Below are 18,975 nucleotides of genomic sequence, written 5' to 3'. Positions count from 1 at the left end.
ACTTTGTGGCACCAAATGTTGATCTAAGCTTCAACGAGGGTGATAAAGGGCCAGTGAACATTCCAGGTCATAGCACTGAAGAAAGCACGAGCATAGATGTTTCCTTGTTTATCAGGGACAATTTCTGGCAGAATATGATAGAAGAAAAACAAATTTATTTGCCCATCAAATGCATGCAGAAAAACCAAAATATTATCCCAAGAACTTCAAGGATGCTTCTATTGTGAAATGAAAGCTTTTATTGGTCTCAGGATATAGATATACATGGAGTACTTGGGTATAAAGCCAAGCTATCAGAATTACTGGTCAAGTGAGGGACTTGATTTTCTTGTGAGTGGTTGATGAGCATGTTGTAAATATTGATAAAGCAGACAAAATCTGAATATTGGTGTTAAAAGCATGGTAGGCCAATTTTATGCAATCTCTCCAAGTTTCATCTAAATCTAACCACTGTTAGGCATGTTATTAACAGTTTTCTAACATTTATACAATTTTTCAAAATTTTGCTCAGGAAGCCAGTCAGGGGTATTCATTATGCTCAGTGGCTCCTTGAGCTACATCCTCTAAATGGTGATTACTTAGACATCATAAAATAAAATCAAGATATAATTGATATATTTTGTTTCAATTTAACTTAAGGTATCCATTTCAAAGACTTTTCTCTGCATAATTATTTGTCTAGGCTTAGTTCTTAGCAGTTGAAACAACATACTATAAAAATATTACATGAAAAATCACATCTATGTGGTAGCTTGAGTCCTTTATTGAAAAAGATGATTATTTGTGTTTAACTAAGAAGACATAACACAAATACAGGTGTCAAGCTTCATCCTGGTCGGCACTATGAAGTAGGTTGATGGTGATGTAACTACAGCCCATTCTTCCATTGCAGGTTGGTTTAGGACACAAATAGTTCTCTCTCTTTTTTTCAAAGTTCTAGAACTGAATGATCTTTTATGGTACAACTTTCAAAATTCTCCACTTGATTCAATTCACTACATTTAAAGCAGCAAAGTTGGTACAAATCTGAAGTTGTCATCCTAAAAGACACTTCTTTTTAATGGCTGTTCAGAATGAGATTTCTGTATAAATCCAGGAAGGAAAGAAGTCTTGTCATTTGGGATGCGACTTGTCACTAATCTTCTATAGGTTTTCCTCATCATGTCTCAACTAAGTCTGTACCCCTTCTCATGTAGTCTGTCATGTTGCACACTGGACATATTAATGAATTTTGTCATCACACAGGCAAGTAGCCTCACACTTTGCCTTGAGTAGCTCATGTTTACAGCCTGCCGAACTCTTCAAGGATTCACAGTTACTGAGTAAATCTTCAAAATCACAGCTATTGGCTGAAATGAAAGCAGATGCAGTTATCTTATTGCAATTTTTTTTAAATAGCAGCAAAAAAAACATTCCACTTATCAAATGTCAAAGGAGAGGTAGGAAGGAGAAATACACTAGCATCATTGCCACTGTGATCAGTCTCAAGTGACAAAAAAGGAAAATATATATCTGAATGTTCAACTCAATGGAATATTTGTAAAATAAATTGTCCCACTTATATCCATTAGCAGCCAAAGGGGGAAAATGATATAAACATTATCTCCATCTGCTAAGTCCAACACAAACCCACTAGGCAAATACAGCTATTTTAATGCATGATAAATTAAATTAGCTTCTTAGCCTGACTAACCCATCGGGCAGGTGTCTATTAGTGGATAAGCTTATAAGGTACATATTATAGGGATTCTTTCTCTTATCCCACATTTTGGAAACACAATTTTATACTTTCAGGAGTCAATACCCTTAGTGAATGAATTCAATCAAGGATAGTGTGCCATATTGCTCTCTGAAGTCCTGAGACCCTCGAAATTGGTTGTTTATGGGCATGATCAAATCACAGCTCTCCTACAAAAGGACATGGAAATCAAACAACTCTGCATTTAAGTCTGGAGCAGGAATCAAAGTGCACTCTGATCCTTCTTCTTCTAATGAGCGTGCACCCAGCACTCAAACACTGGGTGTTCATTCAGATGATGTTGCAATAAAACCCATTGCATTTAGAGTATGTTTCTCCACTGCTTCTGAGCTGGCTACCACTTATAATTCTGTATACTGGTGACAAGAAATTTTTTTTATGAAACATGACTGACACTTCCTTTTGTTGAAAATTCTCTGTTGAATAATCATTGAAATTGGGAAAGATTCCAAATGTTTTAGCAAATAGAATTCAGCAGAGGCATAGTCATTCAACACACTTTCTGATTAGTTTGTAGCTTTGATACTGATATTTAAATTATAGATACACAATTGAGTCAGGAATAATGCTAAATAAAAGTGAACACATTTGAAATGTAAAAATCTCAATGACTGGTTCAAATATATCATTTAGAGTAATTAGAGTAATTTTAACAACAATATTTTAAATGCTGGAACCTAATGGTTATACCTACTGCTATTCCTGAAAACAATAAGATACATGGTATTTATTTTATTCTTTCATTTGCAGCCATGGCTTTTCTATAAGCCAATACTGATGGATTGAATATTGTAGTTAAATGTTTGCAAAAACTATCACCTAATTATAGAAAAAGTGATCACTTAAAAGGTAAACATGATGTTTCTGAGTATACTATAGAAATCAGAAAATCAACAGTGAACTCAATACTATCATTATAAAAGGTAAGATAGGTAGAACATGGTCTCAACTCATGAAGGTACAGATGATTTAATTTTTAAATATTTTTTTAAGTTGTGTTTATGTGTACCTGCATTTCTGTATGTCTAGAAACTGTATTCAAATATCTTTAAAGGGCAGAGAGAACACTGGATTTCCTAAAACTGGAGCCATAGGCAGTTGGGAACCATCAACGGTTAGTTCGTGGAGTGGAACACAGATCCTCTTCAGGATCAGCATGTAATCTTAACCATTGAGTCATCTCTCCTTCCCCATTGCTTTATTTTTAAAATATACTTTGGGCCTATTGATATTAACTTAACAGAATGGTTTATGAACAAAAGGCACAGTGAATAGTCTCCACATGTCAGAGTCACCGAGGGCAAGGTAAATTACCATCATTTAACATATGTAAAATTATTTTCACCACAGATAAAATGTAAGCTACTGACCTGTATAAAATATTTGACATTTTTTGAGGTTTTTCTCCTCTCCCAAGAATAGATCATTTAGTCAATTTTGAAGTTCATAGAATAAACTAAAATGCTACCTCTATGATAAAGTACCAGTGAATCACATCACACTTACTACACAATCCATTTTCACAGTTATTGGGACAACTAGCACAAGCCGTCCCTTGTTGATACGGGGTGCTCTTTTTCAACACGTTGTTACCCCTGAAATTTGAAATATACAATTATGTTTACCTTTGCTGCTTGTTTCATGCACTGAAATATGACTTAACATGTACACATGTTACATATAGTTTTCAGCTTTTGTAAACAAAACTGAAAATTAAGATTTTTCCACGGTGTAACTCAGACAACTAACACTTCACACACGAACGCTTTTTTCTAGTTTGCTGTCTATTGCTGAGAGAAAACATAACCAAAAGCAATTTGGGGAGGAAAGAGTTTATTTTAGCTCACAGGTTACAGTCTATCATAGAAGAAAGCCAAGACAGGAACCTAGAAGCAGGGACTGAATCATGAGACTAGAAAAATGCTGCATACTGGATTCTTGCAGGCTCAAATTCAGCTATTTTTCCTTCATAGTTGAGGTCTACCTGCCTAAAGGTAGCATGGCCAACAATGAGGTAGATCCTCCTACATTAGTTAGCATCAAGAAATGCCTCATAGACATAGACACAACTTTGAGATTCAATTGTACAGCAATAAGAATGGCTAAGAGTGAAACTCAAGTGACAGCCCATGCTGACAAAATTTGGAGAAAGAGAAACACTCCTCCATTGCTGGTGGAATTGCAAACTGGTACAACCACTCTGAAAATCAATCTGGTGCTTCTTGAGAAAACTGGAAACAGTTCTCCTTATAGATACATCTGTATTGCCCCTAAGCATATACCCAAAAGATGCTCCACCACACCACATGCTCCACTATGTTCACAGCAGCCTTATTCATGATAGCTAGAAACCAGAAGCAATGAACCACAACTTGGTGAGCATCTACCCAGAGGTGAAGGGGAGGATGATGGGTGAAGAACTCTGGGAGGGGGTCAACATTTTAGATATAAATAAAAAATTAATTTTAAAAAATAAACTGTCTTGAAACAAAGAAAAATAAAGAAATATTTCAATAGGAAAAAAAGCTCAAATCAAGGTTTGTCATTCCCATATGCAAGCCAACAGCTTAAACCTTTTGGTCCACCATCAAATGTGTACAGTCCTGGAGTGTGATATTATCAAAATAACATGAAATCTTAGAGCAATCCACAGCATAAATGGTCCTTAAATGAACCTGAACATAGGGAAGGAAAATGGAAAGCAAGGACATAATTTCCTAAATATTTAAAGAGAACTTAAATCTTTGCATTCAGAACTGTGGAACTTCTCCTCTGACAAATCAAAGTTGCCTAGATCTTAAAAATGAGAACCTTGACATTTGTCCTTCTCTTAGCGGGGCTACATTTGCGACTCTGGTTTGCTTTATATAAGATATTTCACATATTAGATTGCAGGTAAAATTACACGCATTTCATTCTAAAGTGCATACTTACATAGGACAGTAATGACAAACATAGAAGTATTTCAGATTTTCTTGATTGGGACAGTAAGCAACTCCACATCCAATTTTGAAAGACGAATACCAAACAAGCTACATGTCCATGGGAGATAAATGCATGGACTTTCATTAGAAATTTGGTAAAATACTCAAAAATAATTATTAGCATGTATAGTACATAAATATGTGGATGCTACAGTTTATAACATATGTCTTACAAAATAATTAACATTTGGAATCACAGTAGTAAATTTTCATTTTTAATATCTTTTAAAATGCTAAATATGTAATTATGGGCTCACTTTTATGCATTTTATGCATTCAATGGCAAAATATACTGTATGCTTTCCTATCAGTAATTCTTCAGATCCTACGCATAAAGTAATATGTATCACTCCAATAACAGACCTATATAGTACCTACTCAGCCTGTTCCCTCAAACTGAAATGAGAGATGGGTCATAAGTTGATCATTACTCCAGAATGTTTGTAACTATGACATCTTCATCTGCTTTACTCACTTGAGTGTAATGTCCAACAGCTGAATTGGGTTTAGCTCCTACTCCATAAACAAAATCTTCACTTTCGTCATACCAGCTTTGAATGACGGTGTGCCAGGCGGTAGGATCACTTGACATATACAGATTCTCACCACATTTTATATCTGGGAAGGAATGTATTTATGAGCAAAACTAAAACTTTTAATGGCAAAATAAATTGGTAATCCAAATGCAAAATGCTATACCTCAGGCGTAGGACCTATGGTGGGTGTCTGTTGGTTGAGGTGGGAGCAGGGTGCCTGTTACTTAGATTGATTGATTGATTGTTGATTGATTGATCAGATGAGAAGACAGCCGTCTGACACAATCAACAGGCTTAAACATGCAAATATTTAAATAGATTGTGAAATCCCATTCTTTTTATGTTCTATTTGCATTACCAAAACCACAGTTGTCTAGACACCAAAGTCATGTGTGTATACTTTGCTTGCTCTCATCTTTGTGATGTAGACATAGTAAAGATAGTCGCTAGAACATGAATATTTTCTCTTTTTGTAACATTCACAAATTTTCACCAAAAAAACAAAACCTAAGGAAAATTTCATGTTGTTTTATATGATGAAGATAATGAAGGCATAAAGGCATTTGAGACAGTATTTCAAAGAGACAACTGTAGGCAGGATCCAAGATAGTTTTGCAGACTTAACCTTTTTACTTCGAGAACCAGATATAGCCATGACAAGTGTACTGATAGCTACTTCCTCATTTAATCTGTGTAAGCATATATGGCATGTCTATATTACAGACAATGTACATCAAAGATGCTAACTCTCTCGGTTAGGGTTTCCATTGCTCTGAAGAGACACCATGACCAAGGCAGCTCTTATTAAGAACAGCATTGAACCGCAGTTGGCTTACAGGTATAGATGTCCATTGTCATCATGGTGGGAAGCATGGAAGCAACCAGGCAGACATATTGCTGGAGGAGCCAAGAGTGCTACATCTTAATCTGCAAGCAGCAGAAGAGAACTGCCTCCACACAGGTAGCCAGAAGAGACTGTCTCACACTGGCCAGAGTTGAGCATAATATGGATGAGACCTCAAAACTCCACCTCTATAGAGCCATACTCCCTCGAAACAACGTAGGGATAACTAACCACTTCTACATGCATTATCCTTGTCTACATGCATGATGCTTCATTTATAATAAATAAATATTCTACGTGAGGTCAGGGCATCCATTTCCTCTCTCATGGTTCTGTACTTTTCCATAAAAGATGTCCTGTTGTTCTTTAGATTTTACTACACCAATCTATGCATCTGTCAAATCCACGACATAGAAAACAATATTTGGCACTGCACACCTTTATTCCCAGAGCTGGGAGTCGGAGACAAGAGGATTACAGCAAGGTAACAGCCAGTCTCTTCTACATAGACAGTTCTAACACAGCCAGGGTTACAAAGAGACAACCAGCCTAACCAAAAACAAACCAACAAAAATCGAAAAACAAACAAAATGACAAAGACACAAAAACAAAAAATAAGAAAAAGAAAAATTACATCACTGCTTGACATAGTTTAAAAATAAAAATTCTCAAAATATTCAGTCTACATGGATTTTTATGTGATTTCAAAACATGAAGTACTTTGCATCAAAACTAACCAAGATCTGAACCCAATTCAATATATATCATAAACATAGATATCAAAATTCTGAAAACTACATTGGTTGATTTCAGCCCTAAGTTTGATTATTTCCTAATGTCTACTCCTCTTGGGTGTATTTGCTTATTTTTGTTCTAGAGCTTCCAGGTATGCTGTCAAGTTGTTAATGTATGCTCTCTCCAATTTCTTTTTGTAGACACTTATGGGTTTTCCTCTTAGCACTGCTTTCATGGAGTCCCACAAGTTTTGGTATGATGTTTCCTCATTTTCATTAAATTCTAAAAATTCTTTAATTTCTTTCTTTATTTCTTCCTTGACAAAGTCATCACTGAGTAGAGCATTGTTCAGTTTCCACATGCATGTGGGTTTTCCATTGGTTTTGTCATTATTAAAGACCAGCCTTCTTTTGTTTTAGGATGAAATGTTCTATAGATATGTTAAATCCATTTGGTTCATAGCTTCTGTTCATTTCAATTTGTCTTTGTTTAGTTTCTGTTTTCATGATCTATTAAAATTGCCACTATTATTGTGTGAGGTGCAATGTGTGCTGTGGGCTTTAGTAAAGTTTCTTTTATGTATGTAGGTGCCCTTGCATTTAGAGCATAGATGTTCAGAATTGAGAGTTCATCTTGGTAAATTTTTTCTTTGATGAGTATGAAGTGTCCTTCCTTATCTTTTTTGATTAATTTTGGTTGAAAGTCGATTTTACTTGATATTAGAATGGCTACTCCAGTTTGTTTCTTGGGACCATTTGCTTGGAAAATTGTTTTCCATCCTTTTACTCTGAGGTAGTGTCTGTCTTTGTCACTGAAGTGTGTTTCCTGCATGCAGCAAAATTCTGGGTCCTGTTTATGTATCCAGTCTGATAGCCTATGTCTTTTTATTGGAGAATTGAGTCCATTGATGTTAAGAGATATTAAGGAAAAATGATTGTTGCTTCCTATTATTTTTTTTATTAGAGGTGGAATTGTGTTTGTGTAGCTATCTTCTTTTGGGGTTGTTGGAAGATTACTTCCTTGCTTTTTCTAGGTTGTAGTTTCCTTCCTTGTGTTGGCATTTTCTGTCAATTATTCTTTGAAGTGCTGGGTTTGTGGGAAGATATTGTGCAAATTTGGTTTTGTCATGGAATATATTGGTTTCTCCAGCTATAGGAATTGAGAGTTTTGCTGTGCATAGTAGTCTGGGCTGGCATTTGTGTTCCCTTTGGGTCTGTATGATAACAGCCCAGGCTCTTCTGGCTTTTATAGTCTCTGGTGAGAAGTCTGGTGTAATTCTTATACATCTGTCTTTATATGTTACTTGACCTTTTTCCCTTACTGCTTTTAGAATTTTTACTTTGTTTTGTGCATTTGATGTTTTGATTATTATGTGATAGGAGGTATTTCTTTGCTGGTCTAGTCTGTTTGTCATTCTGTAGGCTTCTTGTATGTTTATGGGTGTCTCGTTCTTTAGGTTAGGGAAGTATGCCACTATAATTTTGTTGAAGATAATTACTGGCTCTTTAAGTTGGGAATCTTCCCTCTCATCTATACCTATTATCCTTAGGTTTGGTCTTCTCATTATGTCCTGGATTTCTGGGATGTTTGGGGTTAGGAGCTTTTTGCATTTTGCATTTTCTTTGACAGTTCTGTCAATGTTTTCCATGGTATGTTCTGCACATGAGATTCTCTCTTCTATCTCTTGTACTGTTTTTTTTTCCTAGTTTGAGAATTTGTTTTAGAAACAGTGAACCATGATCTGCTTTGCTTATGAGCTTGGAGAGAACAAATGATACATTGCATGAAACAAATGATACAAATGTACCAACTGAAACATTTATAAAACATAAATAAACATGAACCATACTGTTATTATAATTATACATAGATATACATATATAAATGGTTTTTAAAGATAGTATGAATAACATTTATCTGCATAGTCTTAATGTAGTATCCCACAAAGGACTGTTAGTGTTGAATATAATATTCATTTATTCAGTAGCCATATGTAAATACATACTGATTTTCCGGTCATCTTTACCACTGTGCTCTAAAGTACACTTATTAGCCCACTTTTGAGCATTTGTTGTTGCTTGTATGTTCCATTCCTAAATATCAAGAGAAAAAGAAAACCATAATGATCTCAATCATAATAAAAGTATATGACTTGGTTAGCAAAACTATCATACTTTAAAAGTAGTTTGTAATTATCATTGATACTATTAATTAATAAAAATCAATTGATTACTTAATGATAAAATTTAAAAGCAAACCTCTTTTGCTTGTTTTAATTGCACTGTGTACCAGTTTCCACATGAAGAGAAATCTAATAGGGATATGTATAAGGGCAAAATATCTAACTGTCAAGCAATATCTAGGATGTGTGTGAATGATGCTAAATGTTGATATGTGTGAAAGATTCTAAGGATATTTTTAATATTATAAGCTTATCTGGGTTATTCCAAAGTCTGGTTATGCCTATTGCTTTCATGTGGGAGATATGTGCTTGAATAAGCTAAAAGGCTATTAACACTACCCTGGGAAATGCCTTATATCAAGAAGGCTATAGGACTGAGAATGAAGAGATAGCTTAGTGGCTAAGAACTTACTACACTTTTACAGAGACCTCATATTCCCAGAACCCTGGTTAATTGACTCACAACGGTCCATAACCAAGTCCTATGGGGAATCTCGGGAATCTGATGCTCCTGGTCTTTTGGTCTCTCCACCTATACACTGTATAAGTGTACAGGTGTGCCTCTCTCTCTCTCTCTCTCTCTCTCTCTCTCTCTCTCTCTCACACACACACACACACACACACACACACACACACACTCACAGAGAAGCTTGACACTTGTTTAGGAAAATCAAAGCATGAAGTGCTTCCTAAAGCACTTTGGATGGCCAAAGACCTGACTTCTAACTCTAACTTATTAGACCCCATATCTGACAAGTAATTTAACCATGTTAAAATAAAAGAAACACAATCTTTCCCAAATAAAAATTTAAATAAAGTAGGAAAAAACCAAACCAGGAACATTTTATACCAGAATGTGAAGCCATTATCAACTGTTCCTCCCTCCATTTCTATTTCCTCTCCCATAGCTGGCTCCTCTCTCTCCACAGCTGACTATCACCATTACAATCTTTTACCATTTTCAGTAGGTTGCTGCCAGGAGGGTTAACTGCTCTCCTCAATTCATTGTGTTTATTTACGATCTCTCTTTGAACTTGTAGTTGGTTGGTTAGCAAAGAAGCAAAGTCTGGATCCTGAAAGAAAATGACTTTTAACATTTATTTTTAAATATTTCAAACAGCTAAGAAATTACATCAACAAAAACCACTTTAAAACTGTTTTTCAAATAATAGCACATGGATAGAAAAGGAATTAGTTGCTTGCCAATGCCAATGATTCTAAGTCAATACTTAATTTTAATAGGAATCAGTAGACAGAAGAGTTGGAAATGATAAGTAATTCAATGCAAAATAAAAATTCCTCTGAGACCACAAATGCCTGATTTTCATTTTAATTCAACTTTCATTATTTTTTTTATTAAATCCTATGTGAGGTGGTGTTAGGAGGTATGCTGCACATGACCCAAGAAGAAAGGTAGTACCAGACAGATGTAAACCTTTAGACTTACAACAGTGATCTGCAAAACACAACACACTGGTGCAATATGGCATCAATTTTATGGAAGTAACAAACCATTTTTAATTGTATTAAAGCCCTACTGCATGAGATGGAACTCATACCTAACACTGTTAAAGTGGTTATGGAAAACATTGCTAAACCCATAAATCAGTGCATCATTCAGACCTTACCAAAGAAGTTTCTTCTTGCAGTAGATGGGTGTTAACATAGAGCCCTACAACTGGACAATGTATGGAGTGTTTCAGACTTTAGAGCACTCAGTCCTAAATGAAATGTCTCCACCAAAGCACTGCCCTCAAGGTTCAAGGATCTATGCAGAAGGAGGAGCAAAGTGATGCTAAGAACTAGAGATGACAGACAAGTCCAACAAAACAATGTCTTCTAGACAGCAGACAAACACACATATCAACTCACAGAGGCGGTAAAAGAGCACACAAGACCTGCACAGGTCGTGTGATAAGAATCCCAGTACTGAAAAGGGAAACTTGACATGGGGTCTCACCCCCTGACTGAGAAACTATTTGTAAATAACAACTGTTGGCAAAGAGAAAATCAGTCTTCTCCAATAGAGTGTCACTGAGTACATTAACCACAATCCAGGACAGGCCCCATGCCCAGGGCTAGTTGGCCAACATAGACTCTTTCATTTTTTATGTATTTTATTTTGTTTTGCTGAGTTGTGGACTTTTTGTTTTGGTTTGCCTTTTTTTTTTGTCTTGTTATTTGATTGTTTTGCTTTCTGGTTTTTTTTGGGGGGGGTATTTTTGGTTTTTTTGAGAAAGAGAATACAAATTGGGAGTGTAAGGAGTTGGGGATGATTTGGAAGTTGGTGGAGGGGAAAATTATAATCAATAAATATTGTATGAAAAAAGTAAATAAATTATGAGAGGTAATATTTTCATAAATTATTTGCAGTAGTCTACCTAAGACATAACCATTCACATTTGATCAAACCACAGTAAGGTCTGGTGAGTAAACCCAATGATTCATCCTAGACTTTACAGGGGATATTGCTGTCTGTGTCAACTGCTTTTGGAGAAAGAACATTCTAATTCAGTCCAAATTCATATGTCCCACCCAGCACTCTAGTAAAGCCATTAGACAGCACATTTTCCAAGGTTGCCCAGTACATAACTTCTTAATGTTTTCCATACAATTTGAAGGCAATAAATTCATCTATTGAATGGGATATTCCTCACTTTGCTCAGTTTAGTAATAAAATTGGTATAGTGTTCATATTTTCAGCTTCTCTTAATAAATAGGTATATAAGAGCTAATTCTAAGAGCAGAATGGAGCTTTTGATTGTTAGACAAGTTCTAAGACTGTGTTTATACAATGCTGCAATATTTCATGGGTATGAGCAAGATTCTGAAGTATATCGAATAGACACATTGCTCACAGTAGGTTTTTTGATCTTTGGGACTGTTACCTACCCGTCACCTACTGAGTTCCCTCAGGACTCTCATGTTCCTGTCTTCATACTTCTGATCAAAGCATTGTCATTTTTGTTTACCTCCTGCTTTGTGTTCCTAAGAACATAGACTACTAGGTAATAATGCCTTGACCCAACAGATTTATCACAGTTGCATTTTCCTAAGTTAGAATATATGCACAAGTCAAGCATCAGCAATGACCCACCCCTAAATAATCAGCCATTCCTAAGTTGCTCCTATTAGCCTCAAAATGTCACTTAAAGTAATTTCAAAACAAAAAAAAAGCAGTTTCTTAGGATTAGAAATTATTTTTTGATTAATACTGCCATTGTGTTTTGTACATGAAAATTTTACTTATAGGTGTAATTTTTATTTTTAAATGAGTATCAATAGAGCTTTTATTGGGGATATAGGACATAAAATAGGTATCAACTCTAAAATAAACAAAAAATAGGATCTATCCTTACCGAGTTCATATTGCATTAAAAAATATAGCTCTAAATGGGTGGAGTCTATATGAGGAGAGATCAATTTATTGAGAATAAGGAAGAGTTCACAAAAGATAATTCTGGGCTGGGATTTTAAAAGATGGACAATGTCCATTGGATTTCTGAGATGCACATAGGGTTATGCTGAGTGAGGTAAACAGTAAGCATTTAATGGTACTCAAATCCAATGACATCTCATTTTGTAATGATTTTACGAATGAAGGCCAAGAGTTGGACCAGGAAGTGAAAAGAGAATTGTGAAGGTCTAGGAGGAAAGAAAAAATCAATCGAGGGAGAAAATATGGAAAACTGTTATAATAAAGTCCTAGAAGGGTAAGAAGAACATTCTCCCCAGTCTAAGAAATTGACTATTTTGACGGATTGATTATAGCTATGAATGACAAATGAGGTCTGAACAACTATTAGAGTCTTGAGTATTAGCTAACGTTGAATGCTAACAGTCAGAGGAGAGTGTAACACAGACAACAATGACCATAGCACCTCATATCCACATGCTTCCAGGCCAGGCAGTGAACTCCATGTCCTCCATACAATGACAAGGGTGACTACCCTTGTTCTGGGGTCATTAAAATGTGGGAAGTAGAGGCTCTGAAGTCAAGATTTTCATACAGTAACAATATTTTAAGTGCTAATTCCATGATCACTGATAAGCACAGTAGAAAGACCCTAGAATCTGATTTTATTTTTTCAATTTAGAAATCAGCCCAATTGTTTGTATACGATGCCTACAAGGACTACAAGAGATAAATATAGCAATAGAGGTGAAGAAAATGGCCAGTTGAGATTATATATCCTTAAATATCTACAGCAATCACATGGAAATGGGATGAGATAACACAAAAGAACACAGTTTGAGCAGAAGATCCATAATTAATTAGCTCCTTAAACCCATATAACATGCTCTCTTTTTTAAAATATAATTTTGGGATGACATGTGACTTTAACTGGAGATGACTCTACTGAAATGTGTTAGAAGTTAATTTCTACAATATATTCATTTTTGTAATAAGTTGAGTGGTTGCCCCCTAGACATATTTCCATATCCTGATTCTAAGGACCAGTAAATATGGTCTCTGTTGGGGAAGAAAAAGGTTTTACAGAAGTTATCAACTTGAGGATCTTGACCCAAAATTAACCAAAAGTATCCAAGTAGAACCTGAATCTCGGGCCAAATGATTTCAGGAGAAATCTAGAAAAAGGAGATTGTGTCGTCAAGCAGAAGGAAGTGGGAGTTTCCGCCTGGCAAAGGACAACAATTGGCAGAAGTCACCATACAGAGGATGAAATGAGTCCCTTCCAAAGCCCCTCCAGAGAGATATTGATTACAGACTTCTAGCCTGCACAGCCAGAGGAAATACATTTCTACTGTATGCAGCCAACAAGCCTTTGGTAATTCTTACCAACAGTGCTCTGAACTTAATATATTATTTGGCCAATTATACAGAAATACTGTTATTGCACTGTTTGACAGAATTCTTGTGAGGTTTATTGTTGAACTTTGGCTACATCTTTGGCACCTGTTAACCTTCATTTTGTCTTTTCAAGTGTCCAGTACGAGCACATGTGTCTATTGGCTATCACAGTCATGAATGATGAAGCAAATAGCCTTAGTTCCCTATCTCTGTTTCCCTGTGAAGCGCATTAAGACACCCATGAATTATTTTTTTCCACCTACCAAGATACTATGGATTCTACTGTTCTCATAGTAGCCTGGCATTTTCCAAAACTGGCAGGCTGCAGTGAGAGGAAGTTTCCACTTTAGATTTACCTTTCCTTCTGTGGTTGGTGATTGCAGCAGGAACACAAAGACAAACAGCATCACCTGGAGCCAAGCCATGGCTGGAAGCTATCAAAAGAACCAAACATCTCCATTGAAGTCAGTAGTGAAGGAACTCGGTGGGGGGCGGTGATTTGGGTGATCAAGTTTACCAAGCATCTATAACATCAGAGTTCACTAACAGTGTAGCAATTAAAGAGTCACTATATAGTGCAAATAGAATGAATCACAATGAAGCCACCATGTCTCGAAATGGATCATGAACTGAAAAACTTGAAGCTTGCCCTTGGGCTTGCATGGGCCAAGTCTCAGGATTCCTAGCACCTTCCTGCAAACATTTGTTGCCCTTTCTTTAACCAAAAAAAAAAAAAAAAAAAATAGAAAAATATAGATCACCATCTTATTGGGAGAGAGAGAGAGTATGGTTCATTTTTCACTGTGTCCCATCACTCAACTTCTTATTCTCATTGAGAACAGAAAAACTATTTATTTAGCTGCACCAGAATTTAGGCAAGATTTCAGAATTGGAACTATGCAGACAAAAAGGACCAAACACCTTAGGAGTGGTTATTTCTCTAAGAGAGAAATTAGAAATTGTGTTTATTTTTTCTCATCCTTGTATTACTGTCAAATTTCCTGGTATAGACAAGCAAACATATAATGAATTAAAGGCCTTCTTAACTCATTTCTGGCCAAGCCATGACTTAGTAATAAGGCTATTTAATATTGTATTTTAAATAGCCTTCTTGTTCTTCCCCACATTACTTCTTTTGAATTGGATAACACCCTGAGGGTCCTTAGGATAACACTAAAAGCAGCTCAGTTGAGGAAATAATCATTTTTCCTGTCATTATTCATCAATGGACTTCAAGTCCATTGTACATAGTTAAAAGCAACAACAACAACAAAACAGTTTCACTTTTGAAAGAGCAAATCATTAATCCAGCTTCATGAAGCCACTCCATTTTTATTTCAATACTTGTCATATAATCTCATAAGGTAAAGGACAAGCATCATTAACACTTTTTCATTTTCCCAATAAACAAAGTTCTACTGTGGACACAACAAAAACACGAGAGTAAGCTATACTCTCTATTTACATATATAAAAAGTTCATATATATAAAATTGATACTTATTGTTTCTGAAATAGCATTGCAAAAACAGCTTTATTGATATTCACAGAACAATTTCTCAGCTTTGAAAGCACAGGCAGATGTACTAAGGGTACGTTTTTACTCTTGGCAACACTAAAGTGATTGGCATGATAAAATACATTAGAATGGTCACTTACTGTTGATTTGACAGTTGAAATATCTGCCTTATCTCTGTCAAGAAAGAAGGTGGTAAGAGAGGACAGATTACACATCACAACTGTCTCTGGACATATTCTGCATCTTGAAGTCAGTTTCAATCAAATCTGCCCTGAAATGGTATTTTTCACACCAACAGGCTCAAATTTCACTACCAGCTGTTTATTATTTGGTTCTTATCTAAAGTATTAACATGAGTACGTAGAACAGGCCTTTCCTTCCTTGCCAGGTAAGTTCTTAATCATATTACAATCTAGAGTCTAGATTCTAGACAATGTCTTTGGAACCTTGTGTTTCTCTATTGACTACTCAAGATTATTTAATTACTCAGAAAATAAATAGGATATATCTTATAGCTGAATATATTCCTGAATCAACTTTTTATGAATTTCACTTCTTATTTGTAATTCACTGTTAAGATACAGTCTTTGGAAACCATCAAGCTCAGGAAATCCATCAGAGCCACAGTATTCTCTTAGACAAGATGTGAATTTCTATAGTTTTACTTTGAAAATTCAAAGACATGATTTTGTAAAACTCTTAATACATACAGTTTAATGTACATAACCATATATGTTTAATATTGGTGTTTCTATTAGCAATTGCAGTACTTGAATTTGGTTAAAACACCTATCAGCTATTTCCACAAAAATGTGTGATTTGGTTGAAAGTTAATTTCCAAATTGTTTGAAACCTTTCTTTTATTCTTCATGGTGTCACAGTGGGGAAAAAAGACAGTATAGCCTAGAAAAGAATCAAGTGATGAAGCCATGGTCTTCCTTAACATAAGAAAAATGAACTAACAGCATCGTCATTCAAAGACATAAACATGAGCCAAAGATTTCATACTGCTAAGTCACTCAGTGTTTCTGTGTTATATGATCCACAGTCCCAAAGTCCAGTAGACCAGGAGGTCACACATGAAATTAACTGTTGTCAATCCAAACTGTCATCTTCTTTGTTGAGTCTAAAGACTCAAATATGCTGAAAATATGTTTGAGAAAAAGTATCTTACACATTCCCTCATTTTCTATCTTATTCATGATACTTACATTCAGACTTAAGTGAGAAATTGACCATCATCCTACCCTAACTACATACAAATGAGACAATACCTTGTCCTTTCTTTTGATGTTTTAAGATCAGGGGGACATGCTTCTTCTAAAGTGTGAGGGCCATGGTGTTTGCTTTCCTTGCCCTGGAAAGATGGAAACGATGTTCAAAACAATGATGTAAAGATAGCCATATATTGTCTACACTTTATCACAAACTTAAAACCTGTTCACTAATGTTCTCCTAATTCTTTACTCATTGATGTCAGTCAACTGCTTTGCGGCACTGACTGTGCTTCAGCATTTCTTCACACTAAACGAAAAGTCTGCTTCTTAATAAATTCAGTAATCGCTGGTTGGCTGCCACCCTAAGAAACTGCAGCATGCAATTAAAGTATCCCCTTTGATCTAGGACTTCTACATGTTTCAAAACCTTTTGTCTATAACTCCAACAATGTTGACTACATGCACTGGTGTTTGATCAATATAACTTCACATTTTTTTTTTATTCTGGAAGTCAATGACAGGAAGTTTGGAAGAGCTAATGACCCTAGATCTAATTGTCGTAGCCCTTTAAGTGCACATGCACTCAATAAAAGACTGACATTTTTCGTTTGATTGCAGAAAAGTCAGACTTCGAAATGGCTTCAAGCTTCCTCCATGACTCGGTAGAAGTCATAAACACAGGAGAATTTCTTTTGTAAAGTCAAAGGAAATCTCTAGTGAATTCTTGTTAGGAAAATTGAACTAACGGTTGTCCCGGGGTCGGCTGACGGCTCCTAACCTCACACATCTTTCTCTGCGCTAGCTTCACCCATTTTCTCCACCCTTAGTCGCATCCTCTCTCTCGTCCCGCCCTAATATTTACCCTGGTTCCACAGCACAGGTCTTCATGTTGTCAGGAAGGAGCCAGAGAGGGCTCCTGCTGCCCCTCCCCTCTGCGGGCGATGATAACCGCCTCCTGCCGCCACGTGGGGGCAGTGTCACGAGGCTTTATTCTGTCAAAGTAAATGTTCCTCAGCATAGAATCTCTCCACCCCTCCCTCAACCACCACTGTATAGGATGCCACGGACAAGTTCTTGTATAGTTAGTTATTCCTGTAAAATATGAAGTTATACTTTAAAGTTATCGCCACTTGTGAGAATTGGGGGACTCAATGTCTGTTTACATAACAGAGAACTAAAAAGAGAGGTAAAGAGTTTGAAAGTCCGAAGAGGTGGATAGAGAAGCATATGCTTCCTTTCCAGAATGTTTGAGTGAATGAGCTTCAGAACTGAAAAAGAAAATCAGGAAAGCCTTACTTAAAGGCTTAACTTAAATTTTCAGAATCGCGCCAGCCTAACACAATGCATCCAGTCCCAAAGAGTTAGCATTCTGTATTTATGTTTCTAACTCTTCCCGGTTATCTTTGTTTCACGGAAGTTTTGTGGTCAGAAAATTCAAGAAAGATAGATGGATCTTCTTTTTAATACCTGAATTTCCTTACCAAAGGTATCCATACTCGGGTCGAACAGCTAGCTTCCCTTCATTAATGGTCTCTGTGTGGTCTTCACACCTGGACTATAAATTATAGATTTAGAGGATAAAAAGGGGGAGGGTTAGCTCATTGCTTAAAGGGAGAGTTAGATTGAAGATCTCCAACCAATTAAGTTCCCTCACTCACAGATGAATTGTGATGTCCAGATCAATTTAATAGTCACAGGATAGTATAGTTGTGATAATGGAAGGAGAAGCCATTGGTTCTGTGGATGCTCAATGCCCCAGTGTAGGAGAATGTAAAGGCGGTGAGGTGGGAGTTGGGGGAGCACCCTCATAGAAGCGGGGGCAGAGGGAAGGGATAGGGGATTTCTGGAGGGGAAACCGGACAAGAGGATAACATTTGAAGTTAAATAAATAAAATATCCATTTTTTTAAAAAAACAAGCAATTAATAAGCAAAAAAAATACAAAAAAGTCTAATCATTATACAAGATGAAGACAGCTGATTTCAAGCAATATGATCATCACCCAGACCATAAATCCATAATCATCCCTGAGCCCAGTTAGGCAAAGAAACCATTTATGAACAGTGTTGTCGTTACAACCGCTCAAGGTATACATGTTTCCCTCTGCCATTTGATTATTAGAGGCTTTGTACTATGGGGGACCCAACACAAGGCTTCTTTAACAGATAACCAAAGTTTCTCAATTCGTGATCTGGTGATGTAATAATTATGTCGGTATTGTGTTATCTCTCAAGTTTGGCTCTGTTTTCTTCCTTCTCTCACTATGTCTTTAACGTTATCAAATTTCAACTGAACCCATTCTACAAAACAGATGCTGTGGTGTATTAGGAAGATACGAGAACAAATAAATATGATGTCCACCCTTACAGTTGTGGTTTTCCATACTAT

At 36.1% G+C, this 18,975-nt stretch overlaps 1 protein-coding gene across 2 annotated transcripts; it reads right to left on the bottom strand.

Moving 5' to 3' along the window:
• Positions 1 to 743: 743 nt before the first annotated feature.
• Crisp2 (cysteine rich secretory protein 2) lies at positions 744 to 17,569 on the bottom strand. Of its 2 annotated transcripts, none has more exons than XM_028766727.1 (10): positions 17,451 to 17,569; positions 16,646 to 16,728; positions 15,494 to 15,543; positions 14,210 to 14,287; positions 9,997 to 10,113; positions 8,864 to 8,951; positions 5,219 to 5,361; positions 4,694 to 4,791; positions 3,266 to 3,354; positions 744 to 1,349 (listed from the first exon to the last, which is right to left on the bottom strand). In XM_028766727.1, exons 4-10 carry the CDS (start codon positions 14,276 to 14,278, stop codon positions 1,222 to 1,224), a joined length of 732 nt encoding a protein of 243 aa, XP_028622560.1. In that variant the 5' UTR covers positions 14,279 to 14,287; positions 15,494 to 15,543; positions 16,646 to 16,728; positions 17,451 to 17,569; the 3' UTR covers positions 744 to 1,221. The 2 variants fall into 2 exon arrangements, with proteins under 2 accessions (XP_028622560.1, XP_028622559.1); XM_028766726.1 differs by having other exon boundaries at positions 748 to 1,349; positions 15,512 to 15,543.
• Positions 17,570 to 18,975: the final 1,406 nt, after the last annotated feature.

This window comes from Grammomys surdaster, unplaced genomic scaffold, assembly GCF_004785775.1.
Source record: "Grammomys surdaster isolate TR1022 unplaced genomic scaffold, NIH_TR_1.0 169, whole genome shotgun sequence".
In the NCBI taxonomy this organism is placed as follows: Eukaryota; Metazoa; Chordata; class Mammalia; order Rodentia; family Muridae; genus Grammomys; species Grammomys surdaster.
This window is presented reverse-complemented; position numbering and strand designations above follow the sequence as displayed.

What these genes read in the sequence shown, in the direction of transcription:
- Crisp2 (XM_028766727.1), bottom strand. Translation starts at nt 14,278, where the DNA reads ATGGCTTGGCTCCAGGTGATGCTGTTTGTCTTTGTGTTCCTGCTGCAA. An exon ending in GCAGCAACCTACTGAAAATG is followed by an intron (nt 8,952 to 9,996) that starts GTAAAAGATTGT and finishes CTTGATATTTAG; the next exon opens with GAATGGAACATACAAGCAAC. An exon ending in GTTTGTCATTACTGTCCTAT is followed by an intron (nt 3,355 to 4,693) that starts GTAAGTATGCAC and finishes TTCAAATTTCAG; the next exon opens with GGGTAACAACGTGTTGAAAA.